The 23,641-nt window shown below is 48.5% G+C and overlaps 1 protein-coding gene across 1 annotated transcript in view; it reads left to right on the forward strand.

Annotated features, from left to right (window-relative positions):
* The window catches only part of gfra3 (GDNF family receptor alpha 3), a 28,723-nt gene extending 5,082 nt beyond the window's left edge, over positions 1-23,641 (forward strand). The window contains 8 exon segments of the mRNA XM_064325547.1: positions 9,166-9,450; positions 9,934-9,942; positions 9,945-10,022; positions 13,396-13,744; positions 16,314-16,423; positions 18,660-18,794; positions 19,712-19,842; positions 21,694-23,641. Of these exon segments, the coding sequence (XP_064181617.1) occupies positions 9,166-9,450; positions 9,934-9,942; positions 9,945-10,022; positions 13,396-13,744; positions 16,314-16,423; positions 18,660-18,794; positions 19,712-19,842; positions 21,694-21,930 (1,334 nt within the window). The 3' untranslated portion in view covers positions 21,931-23,641.

Here is a 23,641-nt window from a genome sequence, read left to right on the forward strand (position 1 = left end):
GAGGAAGAGTGTGAGAAAGACATGGGGTGGGGAGACGTGTGTATGTGTGCGCGTTCATGTGTCTGTGCGTGTACATGTGTGCATGCATGTGCGTGTGTGTGTGTGTGTGTCTTGTTGATAATCAGACTGAAAACACTCCTGGGAGCAGATGGTACAGAGCTCAGTCTTTGGCTGGGAGAATTGCCCAGTGATTGTATATGAAAGCGCATGCGTGCTTTTGTGTGTGTGTGTGTGTGTGTGTGTGCACGTGCATCTGTGTAGATATTACTGAGGAACAGAGTGAGGGAGAGAATTTCAGAAAGCATGAGAGAATGACAGAGTCATTTGTATATTTGTGAGCATGTACACAAGAGTTTGTGTTGTGAAAAATGCTCAGAAAGTGTGTGTGTGTGTGTGTGTGTGTGTAAGATTGAAATCCAACAACTGTACTTGCCTGTTTACAAATATAATAACATATTACATTAGAAACAAAACATATAGAATATAAAATATTAACAGTTATAAAATATATCATAGTATTTGCAAAAAAAGGTTTTAACATGAACAGTCGGGTTAAAATCTGAAAACAAACTGAATGTGAAAGTATGGACATGCAACGGTGTTTGTTTGAGAGGCGGGCATGCGGGCGTTGTTGCAGTGAGCTCAGGGTTAAGCGATCGCTTTGATTACAGTGCATTACCTGACCTTACATTATTCATTAACTCACCCGACTCACTTATCGCGGACCACTTACCGTACATTACTTACCTTTTTTTTTTTTTTTTTTTACATCGTACACATTTTCTGTAAGCCATTTACGCAGCCCCGTCTCTTACCAGAGCGATTCAGGTAAAGTAGCTCTAGAGTGATGTCTAAAAAAAAAAAAAAGAAAAGGCGCAGTGTAATTTTTCATTGCTTAGTTTTAGTAGCCCGCTATGCTAAAGCCCACGTCACTATACTTTAGCCACGCTTCCCTTGTGTAAATACCGCCCCCCCCGTGTCCATTCTGCTGATACCCCGGTGAGCTGGGACGGTTCAGGTGAGGGTCACATCTGAGACCGAAAAAATTTAAGGGCCGACCCGTCTGTCGTCATCCTCCTCGGGGGGCTCCAGTTCTCTCTTCCTCCGTTTATTTTTGTTTCTGTCCATTCTTCCTCTTTTCTTTTCTTTTTTGCTCAATCTGCTAATGCGAGGGAATTAGCCTGCCTTCAGGACCGGTGGCACGGTTCCATTTAGGCTCGCTCGATCCAGAAAATGAATTGCAGTTCAGTTCACAAATTTAAAAAAAAAAAAAAAAAAATGGCCTTGATGTTCTGAGAGTGTTTCTCAATTCATGAATTGAAATTTCTGCTCGTTTCCTGAGTTGACTGAATGGAAGTAGAAACTGGCCACCGGCTCTGTTATAGACATGCCTGTGACATTTCATCTTCTTCAGCTTCCCCTTAAGCTTATGAATTTGAATTGAATTTTTAAATTTGCACACAAGGTTTGTAAGGCTTATACCAGTACCTTCCCTAATGATATTAGCTAAGCTATAAGTGACTACTCATAACTTCATTTTTGCCATAACAACATGTATGAACAGAGAACAACACAAAACAAAACTAGCCTGAGCCGGTGTGTATTTTCCACATAAAGATCTTACTCAACTTGCCCCTCCTCTCCTTTGAAATCTTATCTGGATGTGACCTTGTAGCCCCCTCCCCCCCCATATCACATGTCCCATGCCCCCAAAACCCAAAAAGGCCCCTTTTATCCAGGCCCCTGTCCATCAGCGCCCAGGCCCTAGCTGCACAGTTGAGGAGGCGGAGCGCAGCGGTGGCGGTAAGAGGCAGAAGTGATCACGGTAACGGCGACCCGGGGTGAATCTGCTTGTGCAGAAACGACGACCGGCTGCCATAAAAAACGTTTTAAAATCCCCAGTGCGGTCGTTCTGCCTTTCTCCCCAAGACCCGACCCATATTCTACGGCCAGGCTGTCTGCCCCCCCCACCTCACCGCCTCCCCCCAGCTCCCTCCTACCCCCCTCCCCCCCCCCAGGCTTGAGTGGTACGGGTGGGGTGGGGTGGGGGGGGCATGCCGGGTCCCTGCCCGCTGCTATGGGGACCGGAGCTCTGGAAGCGTTCGCTCAGATGCTGTGGCGATACAGAGTCGTTCGCCGATGCGTAAATCATCTCGATGGCTCCTCCCATTCGCCCAGCTCGCAGCGTCAGCCCATCCAGGTGCTGCGAAGACCCGCGAATCTGTTCAATGTCCGAACGGCGTCGGTTCGGACAAACCAAGTCTGCTGCTAGCAGATGGTACAGGGTAGGGGTGCGCCGAGACATCGATGCATCAATGAATCGCGATGCGAACGGCGCGGTACAAAAATTGTCGTTGTGACGCGTATAAATTGATTCGTATCACGTATTCATTTATATGGCAAAATTTTATTTGGGCAGACTGAGGGACTGAAGTTAATGAACATACTTACATACAGGCATTAGCAATGCTCTTATCCAAGCGACTTCCAACTTTTACATTGTATCCATTTATACAGCTGGATATATACTGAAGCAATTCCGGTTAAGTACCTTGCTCAAGGGTACAACGGCAGTGTCCTTACCAGGGAATCGAACCTACGACCTTTCGGTTACAAGACCAGTTCCTTACCCACTGTGCTACACTCCGTCCTATGAACATACTTCTTAACTGGGTCTAGAGCAGGGGTGTCAGAAAAAGGTCTGTGTGTGTGCGGGCTTTTGTTTTACCCCAGCACTACGACACCTGATCTAACTAATTAGCTAATCGTGGTCCTTTGATCAAGACCTTGATAAGCAGAGCCAGGTATCCTGGTGCTGGGCTTAAACAGAAAGCTGCACCCATGCTGGCCCTTTTCGGATAAGACTGGACACCCCTGAGTCCTGAGTATTGAGGGAGGGAGAGATGGAGAGACTGATTTAGGAGGCTGAGAGGGGGCTGAGTTGGAATTGCTGTCTGTCGGCCGCGATGCCTCGGGTTTGAGAGCAGTAATGACTCACGAATTCTGTAGAGTTCTGACTGCGGGACTGTAAAACAAGCGTGTGTGTGTGTGTGTGTGTGCATACCTGCATTTGTGCGTCTGTGTGCCTGTGTGCGTGTGTGTGAGAGTGTGTGCGCGTGTGTGCCTGCATATGTATGCCTGCATGTGCGTGGTTGTGTGCCTGCATGTGTGGTGTGTTGCCTGCAGTGTGTGTTGTCGGTGTGTGCACTGCATGTGTGTGATGCCTGATGTGTGTGTGTGTGTGGTGTGTGTGGCATGTGTGTGTGTGTGTGTGCTGTATGTATGGTGGTCGTGTTGTGCGCCGTGTGCTGCATGTGGTGATGTGTGTGTGTGTGCATGTGCGTATGTATGTGTGTGTGTCTGTGTGTGCGTGCGTGTGTGCATGCATGTGCGTATGTATGTGCCTACACGTGCCAGTGTATTGTGGCATGTGGAGGGTCTCGTGACATTAACCTTCACCACGCCTGAGAGCTGTGGAACCGTCATCTCTGCTTGGCGACTTGGATAAATCCCCCCCGCGATTAAGAAATCAATAACCCGCATTAAGATTCGCATATTTCCAGGCATAAATCTCTCCTGGTCATATTTCTGGAGATTTTTTTTTTTTTTTTTTTTTTTTTAAACCTTCATTTTCTCTCCTCCTCTCCATATCGTTTGACATCTCGTTTCCTTTTTTTTTCAAATTTTTTTAAATTTTTTTTCTGGATTTCTCCAGCCAGCGAAGCGCCTGGCGGGGCCGGTATCGACGTGGCGACCTGGCTTTCCATCATTGTGCCGATACGGCCCGCGCGTAATTATGATCATTATTGCGGCTTCTCTGCCCGTCAGGCCTGTCTGCTTGTCAGAATGCGAATTAAACAGCATCCCCCGAAACCAGAGGGGGCTGTCCGCCCCCCCCCCCCCCCCCGTAAACCGGAGCGGCCGTCTGCCCGCCCCACGTTCGGGAGGGCCCGTCGATAAGTCCTGGAAATCAATCCATACGGCTTGAGTAAGCCGCCTGAAAAGAAAAAAAGAAAAAAGAAAAGAAAAAAAGGAAATTAAAGCCAACGCAATATGTGGGTCTGTGCGAATGGTAATTGAGCTTTGGATATGGCCTTGGGCGCTGTCTGACGTGAAATTTATTGGAGGTTAAGTTCTGAGATGCGCGTTGTTTTGTTCCACGGATTGCGTTTGTTTGACGGCACGCGCGCCCGTGTGTGTGTGTGTGTGTGTGCATATCTTTGTGTTTGTGAGTTTTTTGAATAGACTCGTGCGTGTACATGTGTGCGTTGTTTTCCATCCAGTGTGCTGAAACACCAGGCCACACACTGAGAAAATGGTTTTCAGAAAACGTATATGTGTGCGCATATGTATCGGGTTTTATTTCGTTTTTTTTTTGTGTTGTCTTCTTGGAGAAGTCTCGCTGGATTGGCAGTACAGTGTCCTGTGCACTTAAAAGTGATTTCATTCCAGACATGATTTTAAATATTCATTGAAATGCGCAGAATATTCTACCTGAACGCTTTGGATTATCTCCTTTTAGGACTCATGCAGTTCTGAAATATGCTTATGAAAATGTCAGCATTTTACAGGGTAGGTCTGCGAGCACCTATTTATTTCAGTGAGATGTTTAAAATGTATGAGGGCAATTATACCTCAGGTGAAATGATTGGTTCAATGATTGCATTACTTTTATTTTATTCATATATAGATTAATATAATGCTTTATTGTTGTGTATTATATTGGTTGCTAGACGTGTAGTGTACCTAGGTGGTTCTGTTTATTTAATACATATTATAAACAACTCATGGAGAATTATTGTTTGGACATAACAAGAATCCATAACCCAGTCCATTGGCTCAGTCTGCTTCCGACCAAACCACTTTAACCTGGATCTCGGTCTCCTTTTAAATACAGCGTCTTCCCACCAGTAAGCCCCGCAATTGACTTTAAGCTCCAATTAGTTATACATGTAAGATGATAATTTCGCATTAAAAGCGCTGATGGTTTTGTTCTAAGGACAGCCCGAGGGGCTCTGTAATGGGAGGTGGATTATGCTGATCGCAACACGGTGTGGTGCAGAGCGCGTGTGGTGCCTTGAAATAATTTGCGCTCATATCCTGTGGCCTGATTTTTCCGAAAGGCTGAAGAGTGCTTAGCGGGAATGGCGGACTCTAAATTTGAGCGGTGACGTAGAGTGCAACGCGCTTGTGGGAGAATGCGCCGCTGCGTGAGTTTGAGGGGGTTTCAGGGGGTTTCGCGTTTTCAAGTTTCAAGTTTTTTTTGGTCCAATTTCAGTTCATCTGCCTCCCCGCTCCAAAAATGTATGTGGTAAACGTGGAATAATTTTGACCAAATTTTTTAGACCCGTTATTAAATATGGGTAGACTCCTGTGTGTGTGTGTGTGTGGGGGGGGGGGGGTCAGTTTTTAATGCATACAGAAAAATTATCTGTGAAAATGAAGCGCTCTTCATGCATAATTTCTTGTTGTCTGGAACATGAGTGCATCCTGGCAGAATGCAGTATTTGGGTTACAGTGCGTAAAAACCGGGTCGATTGTATGCGGGGGAAAAACACCTCTAACTACACCTCACTGTTGGAAAATGTTTTAACTATGAAGTAAAAGCTGCTGGAGAGACACTTAGTTTCTGTATCACAGGTGGGCCTGGTTCAGGTCTGTCTAGCCAACACAGACAGACAAGAAAGAGGAGGGAGAGTAACAAGCCACTGTGTTTCCTATTTTTTGAAAAGTTTTGCGGCTGGATGGTTCATTCATTTAAAGCAATGCGCCGTGGTGCATGGAAGAGCCTCACAGCTTCGGACCGAATCAGGTTTGCGGCAGTTCCGACTGTGGCTGGAACTTCCATAGGGTGACGCACAATTGTCAATTGCGAGACCCAGGGTATGGGAAGGTTCAGTCGTTAGGGGTCCGCGTTCATTGCTATCTAGCGCCCCCCACTGGTGGATTGGTCGCCCGTGGTCTGCATGCCAAAGCTGTATATTAAAGGTCTTCCTCTGACTCCACTCTACGAGAGCTCAGCTGTGGTCTGCGGTGAGAAAGAAAAAGCAGCAGGTGTCTTCGCATGTTTCACAGGAGAACCGCGGATTTCTACACCCTCCCAAATGAGCAGTGGGGTTCGCACACGAGCGCGGCTGCGGGTTGCAGGCGATTGGCCGCTCCAAAAACAGGGGGGTGAGAATCGGACAGGCCCAGCCCGGCCCCACGTTTGGGTGCCAAATTTATTCTTTAAAAAATTGTTTCTGAGCTGTGAGGAGAGGAGGATTATGGGACTCAGACTCAGCGGTGATGTGTTTGTGGTCAGCTCCTTTTGCTTCTTTCTCACTGACCGCCTCACTGTCCCTCTTAGCCTCGCCTGACGCTTCCACTGCTGCCTCTGGTCTTCCAGAGGCGGATTTTCACACCATTTCCAAAAAAAAAAAACCGGTCCCATATCCGCCACTCTGCCTCATACCCGCCTCTCTGCCCCATCTCCGCCCCTCTGCCCCATACCCCCCATACCGTCCTCTGCCCCTACCCGCCCATACCCGCCTCTCTGCCCCATCTCGCCTCTGCCCCATCCGCTCTCTGCCCCATCTCGCCTCTGCCCATGCCCGCCCTACGTCCCTCTGCCCCATACCGCCCCATACCCCCTCTGCCCAACCTGCCCATACACGCCTCTGCTCCATACCCCCTCTGCCCCATACCTGCCTACCGTCCCTCTGCCTACCTGCCCCTACCGTCCCTCTGCCCCATACCTGCCCTACCCGCCCCTCTGCCCACCTGCCTACCCGCCTCTGCCCATCCTGCCCCATACGCCTTGCTAGTACCTGTCCCATACCTGCCCCATACGCGACACTGGGTGTGTGTGTGCGTGTGTGTGTGTGTGTGTGTGTGCGCGTGTATATGTGTGTGTGTGTGTGTGTAGGTGTGTGAGTGAGTGTGTGTGTGTATAGGTGTGTATTTGTCACTCACTGCCTCTCCTCTGGAGTGAGTCCACACTCCATTACCACTCAGCTCTCCTGAGATATTAGAGGCATTCCACATGACGCTGCGCTCCAGCGAACGCTTTCATTGAGATGTATGTGTGTGTGTGTGTGTGTGTGTGTGTGTGTGTGCGCGCATGTGCATGTGTATGTGTGTGTGCGTGAGTGAGTGTGCTTGAATGCGTGCATGTATCTGTGTGTGTGTGTGTGTATGTGTGTGTGTGTGGTCTGTGTGTGTGTGAGTGAGTGTGTGTTTAATACCATTTCCTTCCTGCTGTGGGTGGATACGTGTGCTCATCCATCTGTGTGTGTGCCAATGCGTGCATGTATCTGTGTGTGTGTGTGTTTGTGTGTGTATGTGTTTGCAGGGTTCTACAGTGCTCCCATTTTAGGAGCATTTGATCCTGAAAATTAATGTGTAATTACTGTGAAAATAATGTAGGCGCACATCTATTAATTGGTATGCATTAATTTGCTCCTAAATTTTTAATGTGCTCCTAGGAAAAAAGAGTGTAGAGCCCTGGTTTGTGTGCGTGCGTGTATGTACAGTATGTGTGTGTGTGTGTGTCTGAGTGTGTGTGTGTGTGTATCTGTGTATGTATATGTATACATGTTTGTGTGTGTGTGCGTGTATACATGGTTATGTGTGTATATATGTGTGTGTGTGTGTGTGTGTATGTGTATCTGTGTATGTAGGTTTATTCATATTTGTGTGTGTCTGTGTGTATCTGTGTATGTATGTTTATACATATTTGTGTGTGTGTGGATATGTGTGTGTATGTGTATGTATGTTTATACATGGTTGTGTGTGTGTACATTTTTGTGTATGTGTGTGTGTGTATGTGTATACATGGTTGTGTGTATGTGTATGTATGTTTATACATGGTTGTGTGTGTATACATGTTTGTGTGTGTGTGTGCATGCGTGTGTCTGTGTGTATGTATGTTTTTATGTTTATACACATTTGTGTGTGTGTATGTGTATACATGGTTGTGTATGTGTGTGTGTATGTGTATACATGGTTGGTGTATGTATGTTTATACATGGTTGTGTGTGTGTGTGTGCATGCGTGTGTCTGTGTGTGTATGTGTATCTGTGTATGTATGTTTATACACATTTGTGTGTGTGCATGTGTATGTGTACGTACCCCCCCCGCCCCCCGGCAGTAGGAGAGGGACCCTGCGGGCCCCATGGGGCGTTGGTGATTGTGGCCACGCTGCGCCTGGATGTGTCCCTCGGCTGGCCGCCCGCTCGCTGCCAGCATGGGTGTAATTGCCGCACGCCTCTGTTCAGCCACATTGTCAATTTAACAAGCAGTCGGGTTTCTGATGAGGGAAGTGTTTTTTTTTTTTTTTTTTTTTTCTTTTTTCCTCTCTTCTCTCCGCGCACTGTGTGTGCGTGCGCTGGTCTGGAACGCTGGGACGTGGGACTCCCGCGCGCGGATGAGCACCCCACTCAAGGGCACTTTGCCTGTCTCCGAATCGCTTCGACTCCGGAGGCGGAACTGAGCTGCACGGCACGGTACGGGCTTTTAGCCGAAATCCACCGGAAAGCCACTGGCAGTTCAGGACAGTGGTCTTTTGGTCCCCCTGCCAATCATTCATTACAAGAGGTTGCCTTTGTGAGGTTTTGAGAACGAGTCGCTTCTTTGCCACCGAACGCTCAAACACAAATGTCAACATGCCATTTTTTTTTTTTAACACACCTCCATGTCAAGTTAAGGATAACGCATTTTGTGTTACTTCTTAACACAGTCAGTGTTAAAAGTCTCCCTTTCCTTTTCTCCTTCTCCTCTCTTTCTCCTTCCCTCCCTCCCTCCTCCTCCTTCCCTCCCTCCCTCCCTTCCTCTCCTCCTCCCTCCTCCCTCCCTTTCTCCTTCCCTCCCTCCCTCCTCCCTCCCTTCCTTCCTCCCTCATCCCTCCCTCCTTCCCCCCCTCCTCCTCCCCCCCTCCTCCTCCCTCCTTCCCTCCCTCCTCCCTCCTCCCTCCCTTCCTCCTCCCTCCTCCCTCCCTTCTTCTCCTCCTCCCTCCCCTCCTCCCTCCCTTCCTCCTCCCCTCCCTCCCTCCCTTCCCCCTCCTTCCTCCCTCCCTCCCTCCCTCCTTCCCCTCCTCCCTCCCCTCCTTCCCTCCCTCCCTCCTCCTCTCTCCTCCCTCCCTCCTCCCTCCTTCCCTCCTCCCCCCTCCCCCTCCCTCCCCCCCAGGCAGTGTCCAGGCCTCCGCGTCCCGCCCGCTGCCCGTCATCGACTGCCTGGAGGCGGAGCAGGGCTGCGGGTCGGACCCCGCCTGCGACGCGGCGTACCGCGTGCTGGAGTACTGCGCGGCGGAGGAGGCGGTGGCGCCGCTGGGGCCCGACGCGCGGCACGAGTGCCTGGAGGCCCAGGGCGCCGCGCAGCAGTACCGCCCCCTGCTGGCCTGCAAGTGCCAGCGCGGCTCGCGGCGGGAGGAGCTGTGCCTGGGGGTGTACTGGACCGTGCGGTTCTCGCAGGGTGAGTCGGCGCCATCTGGAAAAAAAAAAAGGGGGGGGGGGCGCGGTGGCCTCTGTGCGCCGGGAGGTCATAGGGTCGCGTCTCGTCCACAAGTGCATTATGTATGTATGTGTGTGCTAGCGGGGAGGGTTTTCCAGATTTTATTTTTAAATCAGGGCACTGGAACTCGAGGGCGCTCACAGAGAAACACGCCTTCGCCGATCTCTTTTACCTGCGCTTGACGCGACTGGCTGGACGGTTCAGTCATTCTCCGGCGTGAGCGTCTGCCTGTGTTTCCACAGAAGGGCAATGGAATAGAGATGCGCGGTTGATTGGTCCTCATACGGGCGTGTAATGTCAGTGGAAAGATCCCCACGCGAACCCTTGAAAATGGCGGAATTATCTGGCCCTTATTACCATTCCACAGTCGCCTGTCTTCGGTTCTGGGACTTCCTGACAGCGTTTTACGTGTCTTTAAATGTTCCTACTCCCCCTGACCCCCAGGATACGACGATACGAAGCCTCCTGCTCGAAGGACCTGGAGAGGAGCTGTGGGAACATAGAGATGTCGCGGATGGCCTCCATAGTGGCGGGTAAGCAAGGAATGACCCTTTCACGGACAGACCTGGGTTCCGACACGCATTCGGATTCAAATGCTTTTCTGTGCTCTATTGATCTTGCCTGGTGTAATTGAGCCTGCCAATTTGACCAGAAGAGCGTTGGGGGGGGGTTTGCACTTTTTGGAGAGTATTTCATCGGTCACCAATACACCAGACAAGATCAGTAAAGCGTAGGAAAGCATTTGAATCCAAAACAAATACGGATTTGACCCGGGTCTGCTTACGGAAAGGCTATATAATGACAACACGCTGCAGTTAAACTCATCGCTTCATTTGCTCTTTGTGCTTTAGTGATGTTGCACATCGACTCGCTGATCTCTGAGTGGTATTGGCCAGGTCTGGCGCTGCTACTCATGTGAATCAGGAGGGTGCAGTTATGTTCTCTCTCTCTCTCTCTCTCGCTGTAATTCGCTCTGGATGAGAGCGTCTGCTAAATGACCAGTAAATGTAGAATAATGTAATAGTCCAACACTTCACAATGCATGGATAGATAGACAAATTATTACCGCTTTCAGATATTGCTATATATCAATATGTTTTTTTTTTTTTTTTTAATATGCACTGCCATGGAATGTATTTATTGTTAAAAGAGTCCACACATTGTGCAGTATACTGCAGTGCATTCTGTTATCCGTAACTCCTCACTGCACCCTTGGTGCTCCTGGGACTCCGCACCGGCGGCCTCTGTTTCTGTCTCTCATATCTCAGGGGTGTTTAATCGCTCCGTCTCCGTCTCCGATGAGTCACAGAGCTCTGTTTTCTGGAATCGATGTTGCGCGGTGCGTGGGCTCGGTCTGCGCCGCCGCGCTTGGGTGCACTGGGCGTGGCTGTTTAGCGTCGGTGTTTTCGTGACCAGAGGCGACGGGCGCACAGCTCAAAGCGCGCGGCACAGGTGGAAAACGGGCTGGACTTCGCCTAATATTTTATCAGTGGGTGTGTCGCACCTGGATTCTTGCGTAGCCAATCAGATTACCTCTTTTCATTCACTTTGAGATCCGTGCGCTTCGTGTATCGGTCTACTGCCAATTTCTGTGGTCTGCCGCTGCAGTGGAAGATGAGGATAAGGACAGAACAGAACTTCTAAACAGAAGTTTCTCCCAAGACATTTTCTTATGGGAGGTGCAGAGTTGGGCTGTCATGTTTTTAAAAAAAATAGAGATGAAAATAAATAAGAGATAAATGAATGTAATTAATTCAGTTTGTTTGAATGTTCTTCCATCAGAATTAAAATAAAATATTGCCTAAGTATTTTTTATGGGCCAGTTCTAATTTCCCAGTAAACCCAAATGGCCAAGTAGCTTAAACGCACCATGCTACGACTAAGAAATAATGAAAAAGGTGTTTTGAAGTTTTGTTAAACAAAATAAAATCAGGGAAGATCATAACCACACCAATGTATCACAGCAGTAAAACGACGCTTACAGTATAAACCTGTTACTCAAACGAAAGAAAAAAAACACAATGCACCATCCGCCATTAATTCACAGCAATGGCAGCATGGCTTACTTGAACAAAACTGAACTGAGTGAGCTCTTTTAGAGGGGAACAAAAAAGTGTAAGTGCTTTTGGGGGGGTTGGAGGGCATTTGCCGATTGCATATGTTGCAGACGACTTTCTCCTGGGTTATTATTTTGTCTCTGCGGATAGCGTGACCCACGTATGAACTTAGTTTTTCAGGCTACCTAATGACATACCCTCCGGACGGAAAAAAAAAAAAACATGGCTTGTTGTTTATCGATCTCTTTGATATTGAGTGCTGCCAGATGATGTTAAATTAGCCTGGGAGGAGATAACTAATGCAGTTAATGCATGTGGCTTGCATATGCAGTGCCGGTGCAGACTTTGGAAACGCTGTGCTTAAACAAGTTTAGTTCTCTTAAAACTTATCTGTTTCCTGTGCCCTTCTTTTGTTATTTCTTGGAGCCATTTTGTCCGTAAAATGTATTTGCACCAGTTATCTTCTTGACCATGAGAGGCAACGATGAGTCGGTAATTTGATGAAGTATACAAGCCGAGAAAAATGGTTTTCTTTATTTGCACAAAAATGATCATTTTCAAAATACTGCACAAAAAAATACATGTTTAAGCCGATTATAAAATTTCCAACAGTAAGATACATTAGACGTCTCAGTAACGCTGGCTTGAACTCATACATCTGGGAAGGTGTAATGATTATTACTTGCTTTAACGCAAGTGCTAATTATTTCTTCATTACATTTATTATGCCAAAAAGAGAAATTGCTGCAAAATATTGCCTTAGTCGTCAAACTCCATAATTAATTGGCAGCCTATCCATAATTTGTGCCAGGACTGTAGCCATCAATTTAACTACAGGCACTTAATTAGAATTGAAAGATTGATAAAGTTGCTTTTGTCATTCTTCTCATTTACAGACAGGTGTACGAAAAAGAACAAAATAGAGTAGTAGTACATCAGCATTCACAGTGCAGTATAAGAACAGCCATAAAAAGTCCATGAACAATAAATGCAAAGTATGCATTTTTCCTGCTTGTGGGATTTATATCAAAGTCAAATTGGACAGCATATGATCCACGATAACCACTGATTGGCCTTTGAATAGGCTGTGATCCTGAGCTCATTGCACAGAAAAGCCTCAAAATTAGTGATCTGCCATACAATGGGCAGCGATTTCCACCACAGACCTGGTCTGAGCAGGCGTGTGGCGTGGGCATGAATCACAGACTTTGCTGACTTCTGCATTGCAATGAGCTGCACCAAAATTGCAGTGCGCTGCTTGATCTTTACTGACACACCCCCAGCAGCAGCTCTCCTCCCACTTCGGTGCACAACGAGTCACAAAATTTCCAAGCGTAAAAATCCATGACAAACATTTTTCACTTCACCAGTGCAACGCGTTACCACCACGCCATGTGCCTGCTGGTAAATAGACACACAGTCTCAGTTTCAGGTCACATCAGGGTCCATCTTGTTTTTCTTTTCAGACATTATCGTTTTCGTTTCATTCCTGACCTAAGCAATGCTGTCATACTCGTGTCATAATCTATAACGGTGTCTGTGTCATGTCATCATCCTCTACTCTTTCTCCACCACCTCCCCCCTCTCCTTCCACAACTTCCCTCTATCTATCCCCTCCCTTCCTCTCTCCCTCCCTCCCTCTCTCTCCATCCCTCCCTCCCTTCCTCCCTCCCTTCTTCCGTCCTCCCCTCCTTTCCCTCCCTCCCTCCCTCTCCCTCCTCTGTCTATCCCCTCCCTCCCTCTCTTCCTCCCTTTCTCCCTGTCTCCCCCTCCCTTCCTCCCTCCCTTCTTCCGTCCCTCTCTTCCTCCCTCCCTCCCTCTATCTATCCCCTCCCTCCCCGCTCCCCAGCCTCCTCTCTCCCCCAGGACGGGCTGAACCAGTGCCTGAAGGCGGCGCAGGACTGCGGCCTGTACGAGAAGTGCGGCTCGCTGCGGTCCGAGTACGTGCTGGCGTGCACCAAGCGGGCGCCGGGCTCGGACCACTGCAACCGGCAGAAGTGCCACCGGGCGCTGCGCCGCTTCCTGGAGCGCGTGCCCGAGGCCTACAGCTTCGGCGTGCTCTTCTGCCCGTGCACCGACGCGCTCTGCGGCGAGCGCCGGCGCAAGACCATCGTGCCGTCCTGCTCCTACCAGGAGAGGGACGGCAAGCCCAACTGCCTCAGCCTGCAGGGCTACTGCATGAAGGACGAGCTGTGCAGGTCAGCGATGGGGGGGACGAGTTTTACAGGCGCGCAAACACTGGGGACGCATTTAACACGCGCACGCAAACACGGGGAAGCGTTTAACGCGCACGCAAACACGGGGAAGCATTTAACATGCGCACGCAAACACAGGGAAGCATTTAACGCACGCACACAAACATGGGGAAGCATTTAACACGCGCACGCAAACACGGGCAAGCGTTTAACATACGCACACAAACACGGGGACGCATTTAACGCACGCACACAAACATGGGCAATCGTTTAACATGCGCACAAACCTGGGGAAGCGTTTAACATGCGCACACAAACACGGGGACGCATTTAACATGCACAAACATGGGGACGCAATGTGCAAATAGGACACATTTTACATGCGCATAGCGGGGGGACATGTTTAAAGACGTACACAAACACAGGACACCTCTTGCACGTGAACGGGGGACACATTTTTAATGCGCACACATGCGGAAGGAGCATATTTTACATGTGCACAGAGAGGGATGCATTTTACATGCACACCAATGGGAGACTTATTCTACGCACAAACAGAGTGGGGTGGGGGGGGGAGACTTTTAAATGCGCACAAAAGGAGGACACATATTTTACAGGCGAATAGAGGAGGGCTGTTTTTACAAGGATGCATTTTGCATATTTCATGTTCCAACCGAGGGGGGGATGCATTTCACATGCACACTGAAGGTGATGTGGGGTGGGGGGGGGGGGGGGGGGGGGGGAGGAGGGGGGAGGAGGGAGGTAGGTGGACGCATCTCTCGTGAAAATAGACATTGATAAATTTCACACATCTTCCGTGTAAAAAGGGGACTCATTTCATACATACATGCAGGAACGGGAAGACATTTCGAAACACAAAGCTTCTCATTTTAGAATGCACAGAGGAACGGATTTCGGATGCGGGCTACGCACAGAGGATGGCATTTCATTCACATGCAGAGGCCGGGGGGCATTTTTCATATGCGCATAGAATGGGGAAGCATTTCATAAACGCATGCACACGGACAGGTGAGAAGGACACACTGTCCTGTTCATAAATATGAGCAAATACTACACATTCTCTCCATCCCTCTCTGCATCGCTCTTTCAAATTCACGTCTTCAGATCCAAAGGCAAGAGCTTACTTATTCCTAAAAGCCAGTGAGAAGCTACAGGAAGAGATTACAGGAGACACAAAAAAAAAACAGAAAGAGAAAAAGAGAATGCGAGAGAACGAAATAAAGAGTGAGTGAGAGATGACGGCAGTTGGAGGTCTGTGGGTGTTTGATTTAAACAGAAGCGGCTGAAAAGGGGCGTTTCCCTGGCGATGCTGCCGAGATGTTTTCGCAGATTGAGAGGGAGATCATCGTCAGTTGGTAAAATAAAACCGTCATTAGCAGGGAGGTGGAGGAGAAGAGAGGTGAGCGGAGGAGAGGGGGGAGGGGCTTATCGTTGATGGAGAGGAGTGCGGTAGAGATTAGGGTGTGAGAGCAGACTGGGGGAGGGGGGGGGTGCGAGAAGGAGAGAGGGATTTGAAGCTCGACTGTGACGGGATTTAATTTTCGGCTGAAATGAGTTCCCCCCGCACATAACGAAGCCGCCCGACAGTCAGCGAGACGCGGAGTGACATCACCGCTTGTCGAGTGGGGTCCGCTCGCCCGCTATCACTTTTAACCGCCATCGTTTTGTTTAGAGTGGACGGGGGTGAGCTTGGGAGGTGGGTAGGGGGTAAATGCGTTTAAATGAGTTTGTGTTTGGACGTGACACAGAGATGGTGACAGTATATCCACCATCCATCAGCAAGATACCTTGCGCAGGGCTTCATGTGAATCCTAACAGACATTAAGGCTGACTAAAATCCAATATTAATAAACACCCCGTCATTTCCTGAACCCGCTGAAGGGTATCGGTAATGCCGGCCGCTACAGTCCAGTTCAGCCCTGTCAGGGCAGCCGCCGGGTCACTGTTAGCCTGCCGCTAGCCGAAGCCAAGGAAACATCACTCAGCAGCAATATTTATTTCTTCCCCTGTCTGCACGTGTGTGTGTCCCACTCCTTGTGTGTGTGTGTGTGCATGCATGTGTGTGTGTGTGCTGTGTGGTATACTCTGTGTGTGTAGGTATTCTTGTGGTTGTGTGTGTGTGTGTGTCCCACTCCTTGTGTGTGTGTGTGTGTGTGTGTGTGTGTGTTCTGTGTGAGGTAATACTCTGTGTGTGTGCGTGTGTGTGTGTGTGGTTTCTGTGTGAGGTAATACTGTGTGTGTGTGTGTGTGTGTGTGTAACTCCTTGTGTGTGTGTGTGTGTGTGTGTGTGTTCTGTGTGAGGTAATAGCTTGTGTGTGTGTGTGTGTGTGGTTCTGTGTGAGGTACTGTGTGTGTGTGTGTGTGTGTGGTTGTGTGATGTAATACTGTGTGTGTGTGTGGTTTCTGTGTGATGTAATACTCTGTGTGTGTGTGTGTGTGTGTGTGTGTGTGTGTGTGTGTGTGTGGTTTCTGTGTGAGGTAATACTCTGTGTGTGTGTGTGTGTGTGTGTGGTTTCTGTGTGAGGTAATAGGCTGTGTGTGTGTGTTTCAGGTCAAGGCTGGCGGATTTCCAGCATAACTGCCAGCCCTCCTCCCTGTCTGCGTCGGGCTGCCAGAGGGAGAGCGGGGCCGTGTGCCTGAAGGCCTACGCCGGGCTCATCGGTGAGATCACCATAGCAACCCTACGACCTATCAGAGCCAGGCTGTCCCCACAAACCACCTAACCCCACGACCTATCAGAACTGGGCTTTCCCCACAAACCACCTAACCCTCTAACCCTACGACCTATCAGAACCAGGCTGTCCCCAGTAACCCCCTAACCCTCTAACCCTAACCCTACGCCCCGTCAGAACCAGGCTGTCCCCAATGACCTCTTAACCCTATGACCCAGCAATATCAGGCTTTACCCAACAACCTCCTGCACCCTGGCAGTACCAAGCACAACTAATATTCCGTCAATCCCAGGTTTTCGCCTCTGTGGTTTCTGAGTATTCACCCCCCCACCTCTTAACCCCGATTTATGCACTTGTCTTCTTGTAAGTTGCTCTGAATCAGAGCCTCTGCCCAATGCCAGTAATGCAATGTAATGTCATTCATTTCTGTCCCCATGTAGGGGACGTGAGTGTCTGGTCTTAATCTAAGAACCACATATTCTGCTATGCTGAAACTATGCACTGCAAGGGACATTAAAAAGCTAAAATATTTTTACTAGGACACATTTTTAATCTTCCCGAGAAGCTTGATAAAAAAGCTAAATACTTTTCTATACTGTCTACTTATTTTATTTTTCTCCTGGCATCACAGGAGGTTAAATGAGAGGTTAGCAGTGAGTCACGGTGTGCGTATCATAGACCAGACGGCGCGGTCTACACCACATTCTGTTTGCTGAACCCCCCACCCCCCACCCCTCCCCACCCCACCCCACCCCGCCCCTTACCGCAGCCGATGACGCCACCAGGCCTCACCATCAGCCGAACGTGAGGCGTGACACTCACAAGATCCACAATGACTCGCCAAAATCTTGCCTTTTCAAATGCTTTTCCTGTACACGCCCCGCAAGGAGCTCTTCACTCTGCAGAGCGCACACACTAACAGTCTCACACAATTTTTTTTTCTCCGACGTCTTAAATGTCCAGAGCTCAATCCATGTAGAGGGGAAAAAAACGGCTTTTTCTCTCATTTTCGATGTATTTTTTCCACAAAAACACCTCCCGCCGATTTAAAATTTGGGACTCATGGGCGGCGCTCTACCTGTACCTGTCCAAGGAGCTCCGTGACAGAAGGCCGTTCACTCACCTGTGAGCTGGAGGCTGTTTTCCACATTACAGCCCCAGCAGCGGACCTGGGTCAAATACGCATTTGTTTTGGATTCAAATCCTTTTCTACGCTTTACTGATCTTGTCCGGTGCATTGGAGCCAATTAAATGCTCTCAAAAAGTGCATGGAAACCCTGCCTTCTGGTTGATATATCGGCAGGCTCAATTACATCAGGCAAGATCAACAGAGCACAGAAAAGTATTTGAATCCAAAAACAAATGCGTATTTGACCCAGGTCTGCCCTGTAGCATTACAGGAGAGATAGCCAAGTAACGCTCGAACCTGCAGTTCTCGTCTAGCTCAGTCATTTGTAAATGTAAACGTGCCAAAGCGTTTTTAATTTGGCTTGCTCGGGTCAAAAGCAGTGAGGCTATTATCTCTAAAGACAGACTATCAGTTCAATGCTCTGCTTTTTAATCTCACCGGAAATGCGTTTGATGGCAAACCAGCAATTACTGACGGGGTTTTGCTCAACGCGAATGAGCAATCGTTTACAGTGAAGATTACTAACGAAGCATTGCATTTCATGTTTTTTTTTCATTTTTTAACAAGTTAATTAGGCTAGCAGATTATATGTGTTGTTTAGATTATTTTCATTTGTAAATATTTAGATGAGGATAACAAGATGGTGCCTTCATTTGTAAATACTGGGAGAGTGGGAGGATGGATGGATAGTTTATCATTTCTGAGGACAAAACCAGGGCTGAAGCGACGTTTGTAAAAAGTGTTCTATACAAATAAAGTTTATTATTATTATTGTTGTTGTTGTTGTTGTTATCTTGCTTACATTGTTGTTATCTTGATGTTGTAGCTCGTTGTCATGCCTCCTAGTTTGACTTAACATTACTTTCTGACCTAGCCTATGCTTACTGTGGGAACTGGACTTACTGTGTTCATGGCTATGTATAACTGTTACATAATGAGTGTTGTATCTTATCGGACCTGTTTTTAGTAGTTGTTCCAATGACCTTTGATATGCACTTATTGTACGTTGCTTTGGATAAAAGCATCTGCTAAAAATAAATGTCATGTAAATGCAATGTTATTAATAATTGAACTTTGACCCTTGACCTCCCCTCAGGCACCATCATGACCCCTAACTACGTGAGTAACAGCAGCATGGAGGTCTCCCAGTGGTGCGACTGCGAGGGCAGTGGGAACCAGTGGCAGGACTGTCTGCGCATCCTGCACATGTTCAACGCAAACGGCTGCCTGCGTGAGTGTCTGCGCAGACGGACACGTGAATGCACACACACACACACACACACTCACGCACACACTCACGCACGCACACACACACACACACACACACACTCACGCACGCACACACACATACACACACTCACACACATGCGCATGCACTTACACACACACACACTCACACACACACACTCACACACACACTAGCAACTTAACAATAGTCACTATCACCTATCAATGACCTTGATACACTTATGTACGCTGCTGGTACACACACGCACACAACACAAGACATACACAAGCAAGACACGACACCACACTCCACTCACACACATCAGACCCCTAACTACGTGAGTAACACACAACTCCCACGACGCAGGGAACCATGCAGGATGCCGCACTCACATTCAACCACACCACTCGTAGTCTGCCAACACACTCATCCACCACACACACACACTCACACACACACACTCACTCACACACACACACATACACATGCACATACACACACTCACACACATGCACATGCACTTACACACACACACACACACACTCTCATACATACACACACTCATGTACATGCACACACACACACACACACATACACACAGAATAGTACTATAATATTTTCACTAAGACACTTTAATGCTACAGCAATACTATAGCTATGATACTGTTATAATTAGAGTAATGCTATGACTTTTGTGGACAACCAGATGAGAAACAGCATGACTATTACAATAAAATTATTACCTTCTTACAATCACAGTCATGTTATGAGTAGCGATAAATGCTGTCAAGAAAATGCATGAAGTATGCAAACTCAAGCAGACTGAAGTGCAGGAGTGTGTTAGCTCTGGATTGGCTGCCTTGTTGCGTGTTGTGGGAAAGGCGCTGTATAACGATGCAAATCTTCCGGTGCTCTTCCAGGGAACGCCATCAGTGCCATGGGAAGCTCGTCTCCCCGCCCCGTAGAGAGCACCCCCCCTCCCCCCCCCCGCCCCTCGCCCCGCATTCAGCACGATGACATCAGCATCAACATCCTCCCGGAGATCAACACTGTGAGTATTCACTATAACACTGAACACTGCGAGTATTCACCGTAACACTCAACACTGAAATCTCTACACTCACTGTAGCACTGAACACTGTGGGTATTCACCATAACACTGAACACTGTGAGTATTCACCATAACACTCAACACTGACTCCCTGTGAGACTGTGGGTTACACCATAACACTGAACACTGTGAGTATTCACATAACACTCAACACTTGCATCTTCACTTATAACACTCATACACTGTGGTATTCACCATAACACTGAACACTGAGTATTCACCATAACACTGAACACTGAGTATTCACTATAACACTGAACACTGGAGTATTCACCAACTCAACACTGGAACCCCTACCAACCTGTGAGTATTCACTATAACATTGAACACACTGCAATCTCTACACCTGTCCAGCTGAACACTGTGGGTATACACCATAACACTGAACACTGGGGAGATTCACTGAAGACACTCAACACGCACACTCACACCACTTAGCACAACACTGTACACAACACTGTGGTATTCACCATAACCTGAACACTGATATCCCAAACAGCCAGTTCACCTCCTGTCACTTGAACCATAACATAACACGGATTCACCTACCTGACACTTGTTCACCATAACACCTCACTTTATTCACCATACACTGAACACTGTGAGTATTCACCATAACACTGAACACTGTGAGTATTCACTATAACACTGAACACTGTGAGTATTCACCATAACACTGAACACTGTGGGTATTCACTATAACACTGAACACTGTGAGTATTCACTATAACACTGAACACTGTGAGTATTCACTATAACACTGAACACTGTGAGTATTCACCATAACACTGAACACTGTGAGTATTCACTATAACACTGAACACTGTGAGTATTCACTATAACACTGAACACTGTGAGTATTCACCATAACACTGAACACTGTGAGTATTCACCATAACACTGAACACTGTGGGTATTCACTATAACATTGAACACACTGCAATCTCTACACCTGCTCCAAGGCTGAACGCTGTAGTCACACACACACTGAACACTGTAATCTGTGGAACACTGAGAGAGAGACACACACACACACACACACAGCCACAACTGCACACATATCGCGGTACGCAGAGGACCGTACACAATATGCTCAAAGCAGCCAGTTACCCTCTGTCATCTGCAACCTCAGAATAAAGGATTCAGCCCCTCCTGCCCCCCCCTCCCCCACACCTACTCTCATAATCCCTACTTCTGTCTCATACTCTCCCTCTCTCACGCCTTCTCTCTCTCCTGCTTTTTCTCTTTCTTGCTTTCTTTCTCTCCTCACACTATCTCTCCTCTCTTGCGTTCCACTCTCTTTCCCCTCCTCTCTCCCTTCCTCCCTGTCTCTCTCTCTCCTCCTCTCTCTCTCCTTCTCTCTCCCCTCCTCTCTCCCTCTCCCTCCCTCTCTCTTTCTCTCTCTCTCTCTGTGTGAGAGGATTAGCTGAAGGTGTTTGCAGGAGGCAGTGCATCAATCAGCCTGCATTAATATTCATTTATTCATTCCCATCTGTCTCCTCCTCTCTCTCTCTCCCTCTCTCTCCATCCTAATCCCTCCAACTCTCCGTTTCTCCGCTTTCCCACAATCCTGCACACCGTCCGTTTCCCCCTGTTCCTCTCTCCCTCCTTTTTTCACCTCATCCCCTCACTCACCTCCCTTCTCTTTCTTTCACCTCTATCCCTCTCTCCATCCTTCCATTCATCCTTTCCATCATTCCCCACTGCCCCCATGCTGTCTGGTCTTTTTTTTTTTTTCCCTTCCTTCCCCTCCTGTCACTCATTCTCCCCATGTCTCTTTCCGTTTCTCAGGTGGAAGAGAGTGAAGAGACAGAGGAGGAGACGCAGGAGGAGGAGGAGGAGGCGCAGCAGGAGGCGGTGGACGCCGGAGAGGAGTTCAACGTGATCCCTCCTTACTCCGAAAAAGCCACGGAGTCAAACGTGGACAACGGGGCCGCGGGGGGGCACAGGGGGGCGTCCCGCGCCGCGACGTCCCTGCTACCGCCGCTGCTGCTGACCGCCACCTTCAGCTGGGGGTACCGGGGGTAGGGAAACCCCCCCCCCCCACCACCACTACCACCACCCCCCACCTCCAACACCACCTCTCCACTTCTCATACACACACTCACTCAACATAGTGACAGTGAGATTTGGGATAGAGGGAGACTGAGAGTGATAGAGAGAGGGAGAGTGAGAGAGATGATGGAGAGAGAGAGAGAGAGAGAGAGAGAGTTCAGATCGCAAAGGGTGAAAGGAAGAGTGCTCAAAGGCTAAAAAGAAATAGCAACTCCCCTCCCTTACCGTCCCCTACCCCTTTTCCTCCTCCTCTCTCTCTCTTTCTCTCTCTCATCGCTGTCCGTCTCTCCCGCTCTCGCTCTCTGTCGTGGGGGTGTAGTCGCACGTCGTCATGGTTTCTGCGTTAAAGCCCCGCCCTCTCTCCGCGCGAGTCCTGTGCGTGAGAGCGCGGCGGGAGCAGAACGACGGGTAAATTGGCGGATTGACAACTAGTATAGGGTGAATCGATTGCCCCCCTCAACCACCCCCTCCCCCCCCCCGTCCGGCATCCAAGGCTGGAGCTGGTGCTCTCCGCCTCGACGCGCTACGCCCATCGGACAAAAAGAAAAGCATTTTAAAAAAGCAGTCTTGATAAATGGCGCTAACGATGAAGGTCAATAATCCATGCTCGTGTCCTGCTGTGGATAACGCTCTTAATTAGGAACCACGAGTTTTGGGAGTCAGCAGTGAATGCCAGGAAGAAGAAAAAACTTCTTCCATCTCCATTTTTCCTTTTCTCTCCTTTTTTCTCTTCACTTTTTCTGTCTATCACTCCCTTTTTTCCTTCCTCCCTCCCTTGGGGTGTTTTTGACTCGTTTTTGGTTTTGTTTTGTACGCTTCTCATCCTTGCTCTTCCTGTTCAGAGATCCAGTCCTTTACAGGAGATGTAATTTGGCCAAGTGCTGCGAAATATAAGTTCCGAAATGTAAGGAGAATGTTTTTCATAAACGGCGCATATTAAAACCACAGCGCTTGTGGTTTGCTTCATATTCTTTCTGAGGTGTGTATTGTGAAACATATTTCGAAATATATACGCGCAATACATGCAATATATATACTTATTGTGCGACAACTGGGGGGAAAAAAACTCTCAGAAAGTGCTTGTGAGGAATCGTTTTCCCGTCATATGCGCACGTCGTGTTTACGACTTTCACGAAAAAACAATATTTCCTACATTTTCACGTTTATATTTAGGCACGCGTTTCTTCTTCTTCTTCTTCTTCCTCTTCCTCCCGAGAAGCCGGCCGCTGACAACGTTGCCCGTCCAGCCCAGAGCTCATTTATTTTGCATCAGGATGTGGTCTTTAAGTTACAGCAGCAGCTGTTTAGCTGGGCTGGCAGGAGGTGTGCGCTGCTATGGCTGGGGGTGGGGGCGGGGGGGGTGTGAGGGGGGGGGGGAGCGAGGAGGGAAAAGGTGTAAATCAAACCGCTGCCCGTTTCCCGGGTTACGCCGCACGCGCTCGCCTCATTGGCTGCTCTCCGTCGGCGTCGTGCGTCCCCGACCCCGTACCTATTAAACATTGGATGGGACGGGGTGGGGGGGGACGGGGGACGGGGGACGGGGGGGGGGGAACGCTCGCTGCTTTATGGCTTCAGCCGGACGGCTTCTTTAATTGAGACGCCGGGCGAGTCGGAGATTTTAACCACGGGCATAAATACAAGATAACGTAAAAAAATAAAAAACTAATAATAATAATAATAAAAA

The sequence above is a fragment of the Anguilla rostrata genome, chromosome 3, assembly GCF_018555375.3.
Source record: "Anguilla rostrata isolate EN2019 chromosome 3, ASM1855537v3, whole genome shotgun sequence".
In the NCBI taxonomy this organism is placed as follows: Eukaryota; Metazoa; Chordata; class Actinopteri; order Anguilliformes; family Anguillidae; genus Anguilla; species Anguilla rostrata.